The 16612-nt window shown below is 41.3% G+C and overlaps 1 protein-coding gene across 1 annotated transcript; it reads left to right on the top strand.

Annotated features, from left to right (window-relative positions):
- Positions 1 to 579: 579 nt before the first annotated feature.
- On the top strand, positions 580 to 16402 carry LOC100562136 (acetylserotonin O-methyltransferase). Its single transcript, XM_003216455.4, has 8 exons — positions 580 to 1363; positions 4267 to 4441; positions 4885 to 5014; positions 6256 to 6324; positions 8785 to 8903; positions 11364 to 11504; positions 13177 to 13299; positions 15227 to 16402. The coding sequence occupies exons 1-8, from the start codon at positions 1298 to 1300 to the stop codon at positions 15433 to 15435; spliced, it is 1032 nt and encodes a 343-aa protein (XP_003216503.1). The 5' UTR covers positions 580 to 1297; the 3' UTR covers positions 15436 to 16402.
- The last annotated feature ends 210 nt before the right edge of the window (positions 16403 to 16612 follow it).

Here is a 16612-nt window from a genome sequence, read left to right on the forward strand (position 1 = left end):
GTTTTAACGTGGTGAAGTGTTAGAAGTCAACAATTTGAACAAGTGATATTCACAAGCATTCATGTAATGGCATACAGATAACTCAGCTGGTAAACTAAAGAACTATGTTTTTTGAATGACAAGGGCAAAGAAATGCCAGTACAAAAATGTATTTAGTTAGCAGAGGATGGTTGTTTCTTTGAAGTTGCTGTTGTCCAAAAGACACATACTCCTGTGAAACTTCTTAGTTTAAAATATGCACTCATAGATTAAAAAAACAAAGTCTTCCTTGAAAAATATGAGAATCTTGTTTACTCATAAAACATGTTGTATTAATTCACTATACAGGCACATTTCTTATTAAAGTTTAGTTATAGATAGATAATAGCTTCTCTGTGTTGAGTACACAGGATATCATTCCTAATCCATATTCCATAGTACAAAGTCTTAATTGTACTCACTGCAGTCCATAAGTATACATACATGCATTAAGGTATCAGCAGCATGCATCCACCTCCAATGAGGTCTGATGCAATCAGGCACATCTACCTCCACTGAGGTGGCAAGACAGACTGCACACAAAATGTTGTCCTGAGTCTGAACAAGCTCAGTACAATCACATGTCTACAATCCCTCCCCATTTTTGTAGTCAATGTTTTCAATATATTGTGATATTTTGATGCTAAATTTGTAAATACAGTAATTACAACATAACATTACTGCGTATTGAACTACCTTTTCTGTCAAATTTGTTGTATAACATGAAGTTTTGGTGCTTAATTTGTAAAATCATAACCTAATTTGATGTTTAATAGGCTTTTCCTTAATCTCTCCTTATTATCCAAGTTATTCGCTTATCCAAGCTTCTGCCGGCCCGTTTAGCTTGGATAAGTGAGACTCTACTGTATGTGTATTTCATTTTAGGTGCATTTATGCCCTTTCCTGTTTTCTTAATTTGAACACATTTTTCTCCCTCTTCCTTCTGCATGTGATAATCATTATTGCTCATTTCCCTCAAATTAGTGAGCTGATGAACTGACTTCTTTCTCTTCTTCCTTTTCACGTAGTTCAGTTTAGATGGGAATTTGGGGGGCAATTGTGACATATTTTTAAAAATCCAGTTCATCTTTTTTGGCATCAAACAGTTAACCATTTCTTAAAGGCCCCTATGTTTCTCAATAGAGGCATTTCGCAAGAACAACACAGTAATAAAATAAGAGTAGTCTTCTTTGGGTCTCCAGAGAGCTTCTTTCTTTGAGAGACAGTGAAAGATCAGAAACATCTGGGGAGAAGTTGTCAGAGAGAACAATAAAGAAGGATGGATTGTACAGAAGAAATGGTTAAAATCTTATTTCAGCATCAACATGGATTTATCGTTACGAAGGTAAGAATAATGGATATCGCCTATACTAATATTGTTGCTTTAATAACTGTCATTTCTCAGCTTGCTTTAAATATTTTTTTAATTGTATATAAGTGAAATGGGGATAAAACTGATGGCAACACCACAAAGAAAGAATTATTAAAGGACACATTACGAAGGTACCATCACAAATATGCATTCCAACTAGACTGTAGTTACGGTTTCATTTGGCAGCTGCACTTCCCCCTATGCATTATGATTAAGGGCTCATCTATACTGACCATTAAGGACAGTTTGCAACTGAAAAAGTTGGATGTCTTCACTATTTCTCTGACTTGTTTGGGTAAAGAGGATGTTCCATGAGGTGGGAGCAAAGTACCATATTTATTGGATTCTAATGTGCCATCAAATCTAAAGCACACTTCAATTTTCAAAACCCTGAAACCAGAAACAGTATTTGCTGCCAGATGTAATGTTCAATGGCAAAAAGTGTGCGTTTTGTAATTTGGCTTTAAAAGGTGCACATTACAGTTGCTGCATGTTTACAATTCCTTCTTTAAAACCAAAATGTTGTAACACCAAAGCTTCCAGCAATGGAAAGGAATGCCTTGGGATACATCTATGCTGTAGAATGAATCCACCTTAATTGCCTTATTTCAATGTTAAGGAATCATGGGGGATGTAATTCCTCTGTAAATGATGCTGATGCCTCAACAGACTACAAATCCCAGGATTGCATTTCATAGAATCATAGAATAGTAGAGTTGGAAGAGACCTCATGGGCCATCCAGTCCAACCCCCTGCCAAGTAGCAGGAAATCGCATTCAAAGCACCCCCGACAGATTGCCATCCAGTCTCTGCTTAAAAGCCTCCAAAGGAGGAGCCTCCATCACAGTCTGGGGCAGAGAGCTCCACTGCCAAACAGCTCTCACAGTCAGGAAGTTCTTCCTAATGTTCAGGTCTGAGGGCTGAGGCGCAAATGCAAACAGTGCCAACAAAGAAAAAAAAATAAGACAAGTGCGAAGAAGCCAGAATGGATGTCTAAAGAACTTCTAACCGGGCTAAGACTCAAAAGAGACATGCACAAGAAGTGGAAAAGGGGAGAAACCACCAAAGAAGAATTCAAACGTATAGCCAACTCCTGTAGGGAAAAGGTTTGTAAGGCTAAAGCGCAAAATGAGCCCAGGCTTGCCAGGGACATAAAAAAACAAACAAACAAAAAAGGCTTTTTTGCTTACGTTGGTAATAAAAGGAAGAACAAGGAGGCAATAGGACCTCTGTGAGGAGAAGATAGGGTGATGGTGACAAGGGACAGGGAAAAGGCAAAACTACTTAATGCCTTCTTTGCCTCGGTCTTCTCACAAAATCTTGTAATGGACGAAGGACTGGGGGAAATCCAACCCCAAATAAGGAAACAAGTTGTCCAGGAACACCTGGCCTCTCTAAACGAATTCAAGTCCCCAGGGCCAGATCAGCTACATCCAAGAGTATTGAAGGAACTAGCAGAAGGTATTTCAGAACCATTGGCAATTATCTTCGAGAGTTCTTGGAGAACGGGAGAAGTCCCAGCAGATTGGAGGAGGGCGAATGTGGTCTCTATCTTCAAGAAGGGGAAAAAAACCCGACCCAAACAATTACCGTCTGGTCAGCCTCATGTCGATACCAGGCAAGATTCTGGAAAAGATCATTATAGAAGTGATCTGCGAACACTTAGAAACAAATGTGGTCATTGGTAATAGTAAACACGGATTTACCAAAAACAAGTCATGCCAGACTAATCTGATCTCTTTTTTCGATAGAGTTACTAGTTGGGTCGATACAAGGAATGTTGTGGATGTAGCGTACCTGGATTTCAGTAAGGCCTTTGACAAAGTCCCCCACGACCTTCTGGCAAACAAAGGAGGTTTGGAGTTTAAAATCACTTCTTAAAGGAGACTGACACAAGTCTCCTTAAAGGAGACTGACACAAGTTTAAAATCACTTCTTTCCATGGGAACCTATTGTTCTGCCCCAAACCCCATAGGATACAAGAGACAATGATTCAAGTTAAAACCATTTATTTCCATGGGATCCTATGGTTCTGCATCAAAGCCCATAGGATACAACAGACTGCTGACAGGATGGGAAACTTTTGATGGTCCCCATCCCACCTGTGTTATTAGTGTGATAAGAGGTAGGAGCTCTGAACATGATCGCTGGCCCATGTTCAGTTTCCTCCTTTCAGGACATTTCTGCCTCTTTTCAATTCTGGAACATGTGATGAGCTCTGTGCCTCTCCATGCTTGAAAAGAGGCTGAAATGTCCCACAAGGGGGAAATTTCTCAATGTGATGAGGTCGATTGCCAGAGTTCCCTCCTTTCAGGACACTTCTGCCTCTTTTCAATCACGGAGGGCTATGCATAACAGCCAGAAGTAGTTTAACTCATGTGATGAAAGATTGAAAAAGGTTTTAATATTAAAATAAAAAATTGCACGTCTTGCTTCAAGTCTCATTAATGTCCACAAATAATTAGGGAGGGGGTGCCATGGTTTGACAAGACCTCCAAGAACTTTGTACAGAATGACTATGAATCCAGGCAAGTCTCCACAGTTCATTGGTATTTGAACTGTACCAATGAGTCCCCCTCAGGGTGAGAGAGAGTGGTATAGAAATGCAGTAAATAATCAAGAGGCTGACAGGAACTGCATAGCTTAGAATTGGTCCTTTTAGTATGAGCTTGATACAGCAATAGTTTTTGTGTATGTTATAAAAGTATATTGTGTCTATCTGTTTTCAGTATTGTATTTAATCATTTTTGCTCTGTTAATAGAGGATGTTTGCTGATATCTGACAAATTTAAAAATGGACAATAACAGCAGCAACACTAGTACAATTGTAAAGTATCTGAATTTCCCCCCTTTCCTTTTATTGTTTATGTTTGCAGATTATGTCTACTGCTTGTGAGTTAGGAGTATTTGATCTGCTTTTGGAGTCAGGAGGCTTCCTCTCCTCAGCAGAAATCGCTGAACGCCTGGGCACCAGCCACATGGGAATGAAAAGGCTGCTGGAGGCCTGTGTGGGGTTAAAGTTTCTAAGGATGGAGTGGAAGGACAATGAAGGTAACCACATCAGGAAAAGGGAACAAACTGGGTTGTCTGTTGGTTGGGAAACAATGCAGACTTTAATAGTAGGATTGCACCCTTGACTCCCACCTGGAGATGACCACCAAAAACTGGAGACTCTGAATACCTTTGAGGTCTGGTCATCATTTGTTTTGTGTGCCTACAAGTCGAGTCATTCCTGAGGTATTGTGACCTAAGGCAACATTACTGCAGGATGTTTTTGCAAAATTTGTTAAGAGTGATTGTGCTTTGCTTTCTGCTGAGGCTGAAGGACTGTGGCTTTCCCAAAATCACCATGTTCTTTTCACAGCCTAGGAGGAATCGAAACCCTGGCTTCTATTATATTCCAATGCTCCAATCACTACAAGCAGATTTTCCCTACCTGTCAGCTATCCTATATGTTTGAGTTTTACAACAGAATGTTTCGTCTTTTTTAAAAGGTGTTTATGGGAACACAGACCTTGCCAATCTCTGCCTTGCAAAATCAAGTCCAAAGTCCCAGTGTCGATACATACGATTTTGCTCTGAGTTTCTTTATCCAAGTTCGCAGTACTTGACAAAAGCTGTAAGGTAAGAAGCAAGCACAAACTGCTAGGCCTGGAAACTTCGTTAAATGTTATAAAGTTGGTTTTGATTTACAGAAACTGTATCAATGAGAGATGTCCAAGCAATCCAGTTTTCACACTCCTTTCACTCAAGTCCAATTTTATCTCTCATATGACATGTTCCACATATATATTATATAGACATAGTGATAAAATGCACACAATACTCTTATCAATTTGAAAATATTACGTTGCATCCTGTCAGTAGCTTCATGTGAACATCAAGATAATCAAATATTTTTTCATGATCTGTACAGTCAACTGCTTTGCTATAATATACCCTGTTTCCCCTAAAATAAGACATCCCCAGAAAATAAGATAAAATAATTGTCACCCCCCCTTTGGGTTCCAAAATGGTTTTTTTCCTTGCATAATCGTGGCAGGTAGTTTTAAACAGAGTTGTCCCTCTCAAAATCAGTTTAAACAAATACAGTTCTCTTGCTCTCTCCACTTTGTTTCTTCCCCTGAGCTCTTCTCCAAACCTGGGGAGGGGAGGGGTCAGAGGGGGCTGCAGGAGAGGGAGGGAGGGAGGGAGGGAGGGAGGGCCCTTCTGCTGTCTAGAGTGGAGCCTGCTACACCTGGGTGTCCAGAAGGAAGTAGTAGCAAAAGGACACTGCGGCCGCCTCCTCAACTCGGAGGGGAAGGGGAGAGGCTTGTTGGGCCTGGACCCGCTTCCGTTGGATGCTGAGATCAGAAGCAGAAAATCAGATCATTGCATGCTCAGATCAGAAATTTCTTCTACACCACCTATGTCAATGGTGTAGTGGAAATATGGGACAATTGATGTCCTTGGAAAGAATGTAACAGGACACAGGACACAGGACATTTTATTCAAATACGTGACTCTCCCTTAAAATCCAGGATGCCTGGCAACCCCCAGCCCACTTTGCCTCCCTTTCTGCCAAGGTTTCTTTCCTTCAGTTCCTACTAAATGTTCCTCCATACTATGTGATTAATATAGTAGTTCACACTACTAAATTAATAATAATAACACTTTGGCCAATTGCATCTCAATTTCACCTATTCTAAATATGACCTTGGTGACCACTCAGAGAATAGCATTTTGCCCTTGGACTGGAAAAGCTTTCCCCATCTCCTGTCTAGATTATGTATGAGGTGTATACAGTATAATGGAGGAACATAACATTCAGTTTGGCAGTTATGTTGTTTAATCTTTTTGCAATTGAAAACAATGCTCTATTTCAGGGAAGGAAAACACCAGGTTCCATTTCTATTTGACACTTCAGAAAAAGACATTTATACAAACTTTTGCAGGTAAACCTAATTTATTTATTTATTTACATCACTTTTACTCCACCTTTCTCACCCGGAGAGACTCAGGGCGGCTTACAACAGTCAGCAAATTACATCGCTCATGCTTGAAGATCCTTTTTGTATGGTGGTATACGTCTTGTGTAAATATGCCAAATATATGGACCCGGAAGAGATTCCACATCAAAGAGATAGAGGATAACTTTATGCTCACAGAGTTATGCAATTGTGTATGATTGTTACAAGATTTCTGGTCACATTCATAGTGTCTTCCATTTTTTCCCATCTCTCTACTGTTGTTTTTGGTGGCTCTCACTTCTTATTATAGGGCTGCATTCCAAATAGGCAAATTTATTCATTTGTTTATTATTGTTGTTTTTGTTGTTGTTGTTGTTGTCATCTTTATTTATATCCCACCTTTCTCCCCATGGGGACTCAAGATGGCAAACATCTACCCACACTAAAAAGTTTACAAAGAGCAATACAAAAATAATAACAGTATGGTAAAAACAGAATTATTTATTTATTTATTTCCAGAATTTATACCCCGCCCTTCTCACCCGGGGGGACTCAGGGCGGCTTACACAGTTGGCAACATTTAATGCCAAGAACATAATAATAAAACAAAACCAGTACATATAATCAATTAAAACTATAAAATACATCATTAAAATACATTATAAAAATTAAAACATAAGTAAATTAGATCCATTTGTCTAAAAACCTCATGCTTCAGCCTTCAATCGGACCATGTCGACTTTATCATATTACTCGTTAAAGGTTTGTGCACACAGCCATGTTTTCACAGCCTTTCTGAAACCCAGAAGAGTTGGGGCTTGTCGGATATTTGTGGGGAGGGTGTTCCACAGCCGGGGAGCCACCACCGAGAAGGCCCTGTCCCTCGTTCCCACCAGCCGCGCCTGCGAGGCAGGTGGGACCGAGAGCAGGGCCTCTCCAGATGATCTTAGGGATCTAGCTGGCTCATATGAGGAGATACGTTCGGATAAGTAAATTGGGCCAGAACCGTTTAGGGCTTTATAGGTCAAGACCAGCACTTTGAATTGGGCTCGGTAGCATATCGGCAGCCAGTGGAGCTGGCTTAGCAGGGGGGTGGTACGCTCCCTGTATGCTGCCCCAGTTATTAATCTGGCTGCCGCCCGTTGTACTAGTTGGAGCTTCCGGGCCGTCTTCAAAGGCAACCCCACGTAGAGAGCGTTGCAGTAATCCAAACGAGCTGTAACCAGAGCGTGGACCACCGTGGCCAAGTCAGACCTCCCAAGGAACGGTCGCAGCTGGCGCACAAGTCTCAGTTGCGCGAATGCTCCCCTGGCCACCGCCGAGACCTGGGGCTCCAGGCTCAGCGATGAGTCCAGGATCACACCCAGACTGCGAACCTGCGTCTTCAGGGGGAGTGCGACCCCGTCCAACACAGGCTGTAACCCTATTCCCTGTTCAGCCTTACGACTGACCAGGAGGACCTCTGTCTTGTCTGGATTCAATTTCAATTTGTTGGCCCTCATCCAGTCCGACACAGCGGCCAGACACCGGTTCAGGACCTGAACAGCCTCCTTAGTGACAGGTGGGAAGGAGTGACAGAGCTGGACATCATCTGCGTACAGATGACACCAAACCCCGAAACTCCGGATGATCTCTCCCAGCGGCTTCATGTAGATGTTAAACAACATGGGGGACAGTACTGACCCCTGCGGGACCCCACAAGACAATGGTTGTGGGGTTGAGCAGGTGTCCCCCAATGACACCATCTGGGAACGACCCTCCAGGAAGGACCGGAGCCACTGCAAAACAGTACCTCCAAGACCCATCCCGGCAAGGCGCCCCAGAAGGATACCGTGATCGACGCTATCGAAGGCCACTGAGAGGTCCAGCAGACCCAGCAGGGACACACTCCCCCTGTCCAGTTCCCGGCGTAGATCATCGACTAAGGCGACCAAGGCTGTCTCGGTACCATGCCAATTATTGCTTTCTTTAACAAAACATGCTTCTTTTTGAAATCAGAAACTCCTCAAATCCTAATTTATTGTGAAGGATATTCCTTCTTTGTGAGGTGTATATCATGTGCCTGTATATAAGTTGACCTCATGTGTGAGTCAAGGGAAGATTCTGGGAGCAGTATTATGTGTTTCTGCAGAGAGGGGAAAAGAAGCACCAACATCCCCCAGGGAGCCAACAGTCGCTGTCCATGGCAGAAGCTGTGCTTCTTTTAGGTTGTTCTAGGAGAGAAAAACAAGAATGCTTTTTCACCATTCTTCTCAGTGATGGGAATGGCTCCTTTATAAGAATTAAGATGCAGAAAATATATTGACCTGTTGATTTTTAACTAAAATTTATAGACTTACACATGAGCATATACAGTATCTTTTCTTTGCAGATGTCAGTGGTGCATCAGACTTTGTATATAGTCACCTATTCAGTTGATTTCCCATTCTGATTTTGATTTCCTAGTTCAGAGGAAAGGTTGCAATTATTCCAAAATGCCATGGGGGATGCCTGGAGCCTGTATGGTCAGGAGGTGATATCTGCATTTGACCTCTCTAGCTTCCACATTGTTTGTGATTTGGGAGGTAAGTACTAGCTGCCTTTCTTTACTTGCAGTTTGGAATCCTATTAATTTGGAGGATTTTTTTTCGTGTCAGGAGCAACCAGAGTTGCTTCTGGAGTGAGAGAATTGGCCGTCTGCAAGGACGTTGCTCAGGGGATGCCCGGATGTTTTGATGTTTTACCATCCTTGTGGGAGGCTTCTCTCATGTCCCCGCATGGAGGTGGAGCTGATAGAGGGAGCATTTCATCCTGTGATTCTTTGATAGTAAAAGTTGTAGTAATTCTCCTTTCTTCTGCACCAAGAACCGCATATGTTTGTTCTACCATTACTTTAAAGGTGAATATTCCATTTCTAAGGGAAATTTTATTGGAGAGCTATAACTCTATATCTAACAGACCAATAATGACTAAAGGTAGCTAGAGCCCGTTCAAGAATTCAAGAATCTTATTAAGAAACCTACAGTGACTAAGACGTAGCTGGAAAATGTCCTAGAATTAAATAGGGTTTTTTTTTATAAGACATATCTCCCATCTCTCAGCTTGATTTTTTAGATATGTGTAATCAAGGAGTGTCCATTTAAACTTTCAGTTAGATGTGAACAGAAGAAGTTCTAGAAGCATCTAAGGACTTTTCTTAGCTCTCCAGAAAACAGTTTTTTTAAAAAATAAATAAGTTGTTGGATGCCAGCAGATTTCTACTATTTTGCCCATGATCAACTGCAAATTTTTTTCATTTGTTGTCTTTTTGTTTTGCTGCTGCTGTTTCCTTCTCTGCACAAATTTTACATGTAATTTTTTGACCATGGATAAGAATTACTTCTAATTTCACTTTGCTGGGCATGGACCAGAATTACTTCTAATTTTTTTCTGGAAAAATACTCCCTTGCCCTGAAATTCTGTAGCTGCAACATTCTTCAAAATTTTCATATTCTTGCATAGAAACCAGAGTTTTCTACTTAGAAAACAGTGTTTCCAAAACACTTCTGTGCAGGAACATTGCTTGTATACAAAAATTCAATTTTGTTCCCTCCTACATTTGGCTCCCCCCCCCCCCCCCCAGTTGTCTTCTGTTCAACACAGGCAGTGTCCTATATTGTTGCCGTGGCAGCATGCACTCGTTTTCCTATATTTTTATGATGGAGCCTGCTGGCTCTCATCCCACAATGTAGAGCAACTTCCACCAGGGATCCATTGTAAAAATATAGGAAAACGAGTGCATGCTGCCACGGCAACAATATAGGACACTGCCTGTGTTGAACAGAAGAACTGGTGCATGCTGCTGAAAAGTGAACTGGTGCATGCTGCTGAAAAGGATTTCATGTGATGAAATCATCAGTTCTAGACTGTAAAGATTCTTGTCAATTTAGGATTAACACTATTAGGGTTTCCCAACAATTCAGCATAATTTTAACCATTTTCAAATGTTCTTGTAATCTTATTTCCATTCCTAAATTTGGCAATTTTCTACCAACAGATAATCTCAACATAAGTATTATGCCAAGTAATATTAGATGAAATTCAGTGGTGAGGGATCTCCGAAATCAGGACTCTTCAATAGATTTCTCCAGCATACCCATATTCTGTTGTTGTTAATTGCCATCAGGTCAATTTCAACTTACCATGACCCTTTGAATGAGAGACCCCCAAGTCCTCCTGTCATTAACGGTCCTGCTCAGGTCTTGCACTCACAGGGCTGAGGCTTCCTTGATTGAGTCTTGCCATCTGTTAATGCAGCCTTTTTTCCTACTGCCTTCTACTTACCAAGCATAACTCCCCTGTAGCAATAGCTCAGTTGATTGATATCTTGTTTCCAGGCACAATTCAAGATGCTGGTTTTGACATATAGAGCACTACTTCTTGGGTTAAGGTATTTGAAGGACGGTGTCTCTATGAGCCTGTTAAAAATGCCAAGATGTTCTGGAGAGGGCATTCTATCTATCCTACCACCCCCTCGATTCCATTTTATAGGAACAAGGGGAGGGCCTTTTTGGTGGCTGCTCCCAGACTCTGGAATTCTTTCCCAAAAGATGCCAAGATGGCCCCATTCCTTTCACAAACAGGCAAAATGTACCTCTGCCATCAGGCATTAATGGAATGATGAATGACATGCTCCTGGGGATAGTGTGAGTGGGATTGCGTGTATGTTGGCATTTATGTATGTTTTTGAGTATAGTTTTGAATGTATTTTAATATTTTTATACTTCATGACATGAAATATTTAACTGCAATTTAATTTTTATATTCATATTTTAATGCATTTCTTCTGTTTTAATTGTATTGCCTGTTGCCTGTTGTTAGACTGCTTCAGTCCTTATATTAGGGAAACGGTGGGATAAAAATAAAGTAAGTAAATAAATAAAAATACTAAGCTCTGTCTTTTCATGATTTGTTATTTTGCTCCTAATAGTTGTGACCCTAGCCATTAAGAAAATTGAACTTACGGAATATTTTGCTTTCCATTCTTTCTCTTTTTTTTAAAAAAGGAGGTAGTGATGCCTTTGCCAAACAGTATGTTTCATTATACCCAAATTCAACTGTGACTATTTTTGACTTGCCTGAAGTGGTGGACAAAGCAAAGAAGCATTCTGTGCCCTCAGAGAAATACCGAATAAATTTCCAGAGTGGTGAGATATGGTTTCAGTGATTATACTTAGTTTCAAACTTTAGGGAATGCTTCCCTCTAAAAGACATATATAAAAGCACCAGAAACCAACAGTGTATACATTCCTTTTTTGGAAGGAAAGAAGCGTCAACACTCACTCAGGACTCTTCTAGACAGGTCCTATATCCCAGGATCTGCATTAAACTGGATTATATGAGCCCACACTGCCAGATAATCTGGGATAAACAGAAGACCTGGTATCAGATCCTCGGATATAGAGCCTGTCTGGAAGGACCCACAGAGTGATCTGTGGAAGAGGAGACAATTGGGCCCTAGATAGAAGCCCTTCCATTTCCCCTGTCTTTCTGTCCTGAGGCCAGTTGCCTCTTTCCTACCCCTTGACGTTACTTCCTTCTTCTTAAGGTAGTTGACTGAATTATTTGTTTCCTTTGTCTGAGGCCACTTCTACACTGCCAGATAATCTAGAATATCAAAGCAGAAAATCCACATTATCTGATTTGAACTGGATTATATTAGTCTACGCAGCCATATAATCCAGTTCAAAGAAGATAATCTGGATTTTATATGGCAATGTAGAAGGGGCCAATATTATGTTCATTTAATCCTGAGTGTTTAGGGTATTGTATTGCATTAAACCGACTACATTCTGCAAAATACTAAAAACTACATGTTCCTACAATTGTCACCAGCACAAGGCTTACTATGAGTTAGATGGTGCATCTACATAGCATAGAGCCATGGCAGATAAAGTGGTGTCAAACTGCATTAATTTTGGAGTTTAGATACACTCAGAGTGAGACAATTACCCCTGGCAGCAGTTGCAGAGAAAACATTGGTAGTTTTTTGAGGGCCCTTCCACACAGCCATATAACACAGAATATCAAGGCAGATAATCCACAATATCTGCTTTGAATTGGATTATCTGAATCCACACTGCCATATAATCCAGTTCAATGTGGATTTTATACAGCTGTGTGGAAGGGGCCTGAGTAATCCTGCTGATCCTTCAGGAATGCATTCTACCAGAGGGCAGATCTATGTGCACCTTTATCTATTTCAACCCTTGCATTGCTCTAAAACAGGGGTCCTCAAACTTTTTCAACAGGGGTCCAGTTCACTGTCTGCCAGACTGTTGCAGGGCCGGACTTCCTCAGCGACAGTGGCAGGAAAGGTGCATGTTGGGTTAGAGAGGAGGAAACACGCATGCCTTTCCCTCCTCCTTCTTCATGCTGCATGCATCTTCCTCGGTGGCGGCAGCGGGAAAGATGCGCGTGGAGCGAGGGAGGAGGGGAAGGTGCACGCCTTTCCCTCCTTCTCCTTCACACTGCACACGCCTTCCTTGGCGGAGGAAGGGGGAGCTGCTGCCACAGGGGCCAGATAAATGGCTTTGGTGGGCCACATGTGGCCTGCGGGCCATAGTTTGGGGACCCACCTGCTCTAAAATAACCTTGCTGAGGAAGATACTGTCCTTCCAAAATTGGAAAAGTAAAATCCCACTGTCAGACTAGCATGCTTTTGTACATGGCATTGCATGAAGGCTCTTACCCATTGCTACTGGCAATATAATTGATATAATATAATATTACAATATAGTTTTCCAAATGACAGAAATAATTGTTCTCTGTTTTAAACATAATGCTGAAATAAACAGATGTCTCTATCCAATATTACAGGGGATTTTTTAAATGATCCAATTCCTGAAGCTGATCTGTATGTTTTGGCTAGAGTTCTCCATAGCTGGGGTGATGAGAAGTGTTTGGCTCTGCTGACTAAGCTATACAAGGCCTGTAAGCCTGGTACGTATACTTAGAATGGGATGGAGACAAGTGTGCTCTGTACAGCCTATGGTGAACAAGAGAGAATTCCTGGACTCACAATGCCTTTAACTGAGTTGCAGGGGTCCCAGTTTCCATCCAGACTGAGATCTACAGAAACTAACAGCAATAATTGTGGATTTCAAGACAGATTATTTTCCAGTTTTATAAGGAGTGCCTAGGGATTAAACCTGTGCTCTACAATTGGGCTTCTCTACTATGCCTTCTCCAAATTTTCTGCTTCTTCTTTTGTCCTCTGGAGGCATCCTTCAGTCTTCCACTGTCTTCAGATATTAAGCATATAGTGTGTTATCAATTCCATTATCTATATAGGGCCATTAATCCATGGGCTGCTCTGCAGTTAATGAGTCATATTTGTAAGAAAGTTGTCATCATAATCCAGTGTGAGTGAGATCACGTTATTAAATTATGAGAATCCATTAAAAGAGGCGGTGGACAAAGTGAATTATTCCATATGTTGTTGATGCGCTTCTCCTACAAATGCAGCCTTGTGTTTTGTGGAGCCCCTGCAGCAGCGGAGTCATGAGTGCCTATTATTTGGCTCCTATAGACAGTTAGGCCCTGCATATCCTGGGGCTGTTTGATTACTGGAAAAGTATTTTGTTTCTATGCCATATAGAGTACCTCATCCCATGAGTGGGGGGAAAGCAGGGGAAAGCGAAATAAACTATCTTACTTTGTTCCCTACCACTGAAGTCCATCTTCTGGGATGGCTAGACATCCCATGTCCTTTCACCGTCTTCTCCCCGTCTGGGCTCCATTTCCATGTGTTGTGGAAACAGAATCCCATGGAGTCCCAGCAGAAGTGCCCTTACATCATGCAATGGTTTCAATGGCACTATAATTTTTACAAAGTGTAGAAACAGGGAAATTTTTTACATGTGATGAGGTCTAAAGACAGTATTGGACCTCATCAAACTAGAACATCTAGTGCGCTGAAGAGTTCTGAGGTTTGTAGTTTAGGGAGGGGCCTTTAAACAGCTTAGCCAGAGAGGTCCTGGGCCTCACTAAACTACAAATCACAAAATTCTGCAGGAGGCAGTCATGGGATTTAAAGTGGATAGATACTCTAGTGCCAGGTTCCTCAAACATTTTAAGCCAAGGGCAAGTTCACGGTCCCTCAGACTATTGGGGATTGGGGTGGGAACTATAGTTTGAAAAAAACATGAACAATTTCCTATGCACATCACACATATCTTATTTGTAGTGCATAAAACATGAAAGAACAATATAATATTTAACATGAAGAACAATTTCAACCAACATAAACTTTCCAATATTTCATTGGGAAGTGTGGGTCTGCTTTTGGCTTACGCAATAGTCAAGTTAATTAGTGTTGTTGTTGTTGTGTGCCTTCAAGTTGTTTCAGACTTAGGGCGACCCTTGGTCTAATGTTCAGGGGAGGAGGTAAATTACCTTGGGGGGCTACATCCGGCACATGGATCTTGGGGACCCCTGCTATAGTGTGATGAGGTCCAATTGTCTATCATCACAATAATGAGAACACTGCATATAAGATCTTACTATAGAAAAGGGGCATACAATTTTGCCTTTTCCTTGTAGGGGCCCCTCAAATTGGAGGGAATCCACTGGCCTGGGCTGCAGAGGGAGAGCCATTTCCTACTAGACACCATGAGAAATGCAGTTTCAGTATAGTTCCATGTCATTCCCATCTCATCCGCCTAAGTATTGATCCTGTGTTCTGAAATATGCATGTGTAGTCAGTGTGAAGCAAAAAAATGTTCATTCCTCCAGTGGGGAGATATATATATATATATATATATTGTGCAGAGACAGATATTCCCGAGTATTTCTCATGAGAGAAATTTTCAGCAATGGACATTAATAGTTTATAATGACTTCCTCCTTTTCCTAATTCCATTGACAGGTTGTGGTGTATTAATAGTGGAGACAATTCTCAATGAAGACAGAAGTGGGCCTTTACCAGCCCACATCTACTCCATACTCATGTTACTTGTCTTAGAAGGAAAAGAGCGGACCAAATCCGAATACAATACACTCCTTGGTGCAGCTGGATTCAAGGATATTCAGTTCAGGAAAGGACAAGTCTATGCTGCTATTTATGGAAGAAAATAAAACATCTCTCTTTAATTTCACTATTATTTCACTGTTAAAGTGTTATTGTCATTAAGTTCCAAATACTCTTTCTGTGTATGTTTGTGTGTATGTGCCTTCAAGTCACCTGTAGACTGTGGCAAAAACATGAATTTCTTAGATTTTTCTTAGTCAAGGAATACTCAAGATGGCTTTGCTTCACAGTGGTCCTCAACCTGTGGGTCCCCAGATGTTTTGGCTTTCGACTCCCAGAAATCTTAACAGCTGGCAAAATGGCTGGGATTTCTGGGAGTTGTAGGCCAAAACACCTGGGGACCCACTGGTTGAGAACCATTGTTTACGGGCTCATCTTCACTCACTGTACAGCTGCTTCTGGCTATCTTCATGAAGTTTTGTCATTTCTGAATCACTCTTCCTTCTTCCTCCTTGGTCATTGCTTCCAAGAAGCTCTGGGCAGATAAGTCTGACCTATATTGAATATTTGACCACCATACCTGAGTGAAAACCCCCATCCAGGTCACTCCACTAAAGTGGCCAAACAAATCATCTCGTGGATTGAAATTGAAATTTGAATTTATTGGCTATTAATTCCCACAAGGCAATGGCAGCTAAGCTTACCCAGCAGTGACTGAAGAGACGAAGGGCTGTTGCATATTCTGAGATGAAAAATTCATATGCATCACTTGGGAGTTGTTCTTTCTTGATCAAATCAAGAGTTGGAAGCAGTGATAAGTATTCGAAATGTAACACTGGGCCTGGAAAGAGGACAGCAGCAATAGGGTTAGATATCTTGAGTGACATAACGGGTCCTCCCTTCTTGCCTATGTATATCCTGACCTCTGTACACTGATACTCTTAGGGATATTTTTTCCACCCCATCTCTTCCTGTCAGACCTCTCTTAATTCTTCCCTACAAAGACACTAACCAACTGTACTGTTTTACTACAAAATTCTCATAATAAAGACTTTAACTTGTTTTTCTAAGGCATTGCTTGTTGTACTTCTTAATCAGGATCTCTAACTACTGGAGCATTACAGCACATCAAAATTCTTGAGAGTTACCCTGGACCATGCTCTGACCTTCAAGAAGCATTGCCTGACTATGTGTTGTTGAAGGGTTTCATGGCCGGAATCACAGGGTTGTTGTGTGTTTTCCAAGCTGTATGGCCGTGTTCCAGGAGTATTCTCTCTTGATGTT

This window comes from Anolis carolinensis, chromosome 2 (assembly GCF_035594765.1).
Source record: "Anolis carolinensis isolate JA03-04 chromosome 2, rAnoCar3.1.pri, whole genome shotgun sequence".
In the NCBI taxonomy this organism is placed as follows: domain Eukaryota; kingdom Metazoa; phylum Chordata; class Lepidosauria; order Squamata; family Dactyloidae; genus Anolis; species Anolis carolinensis.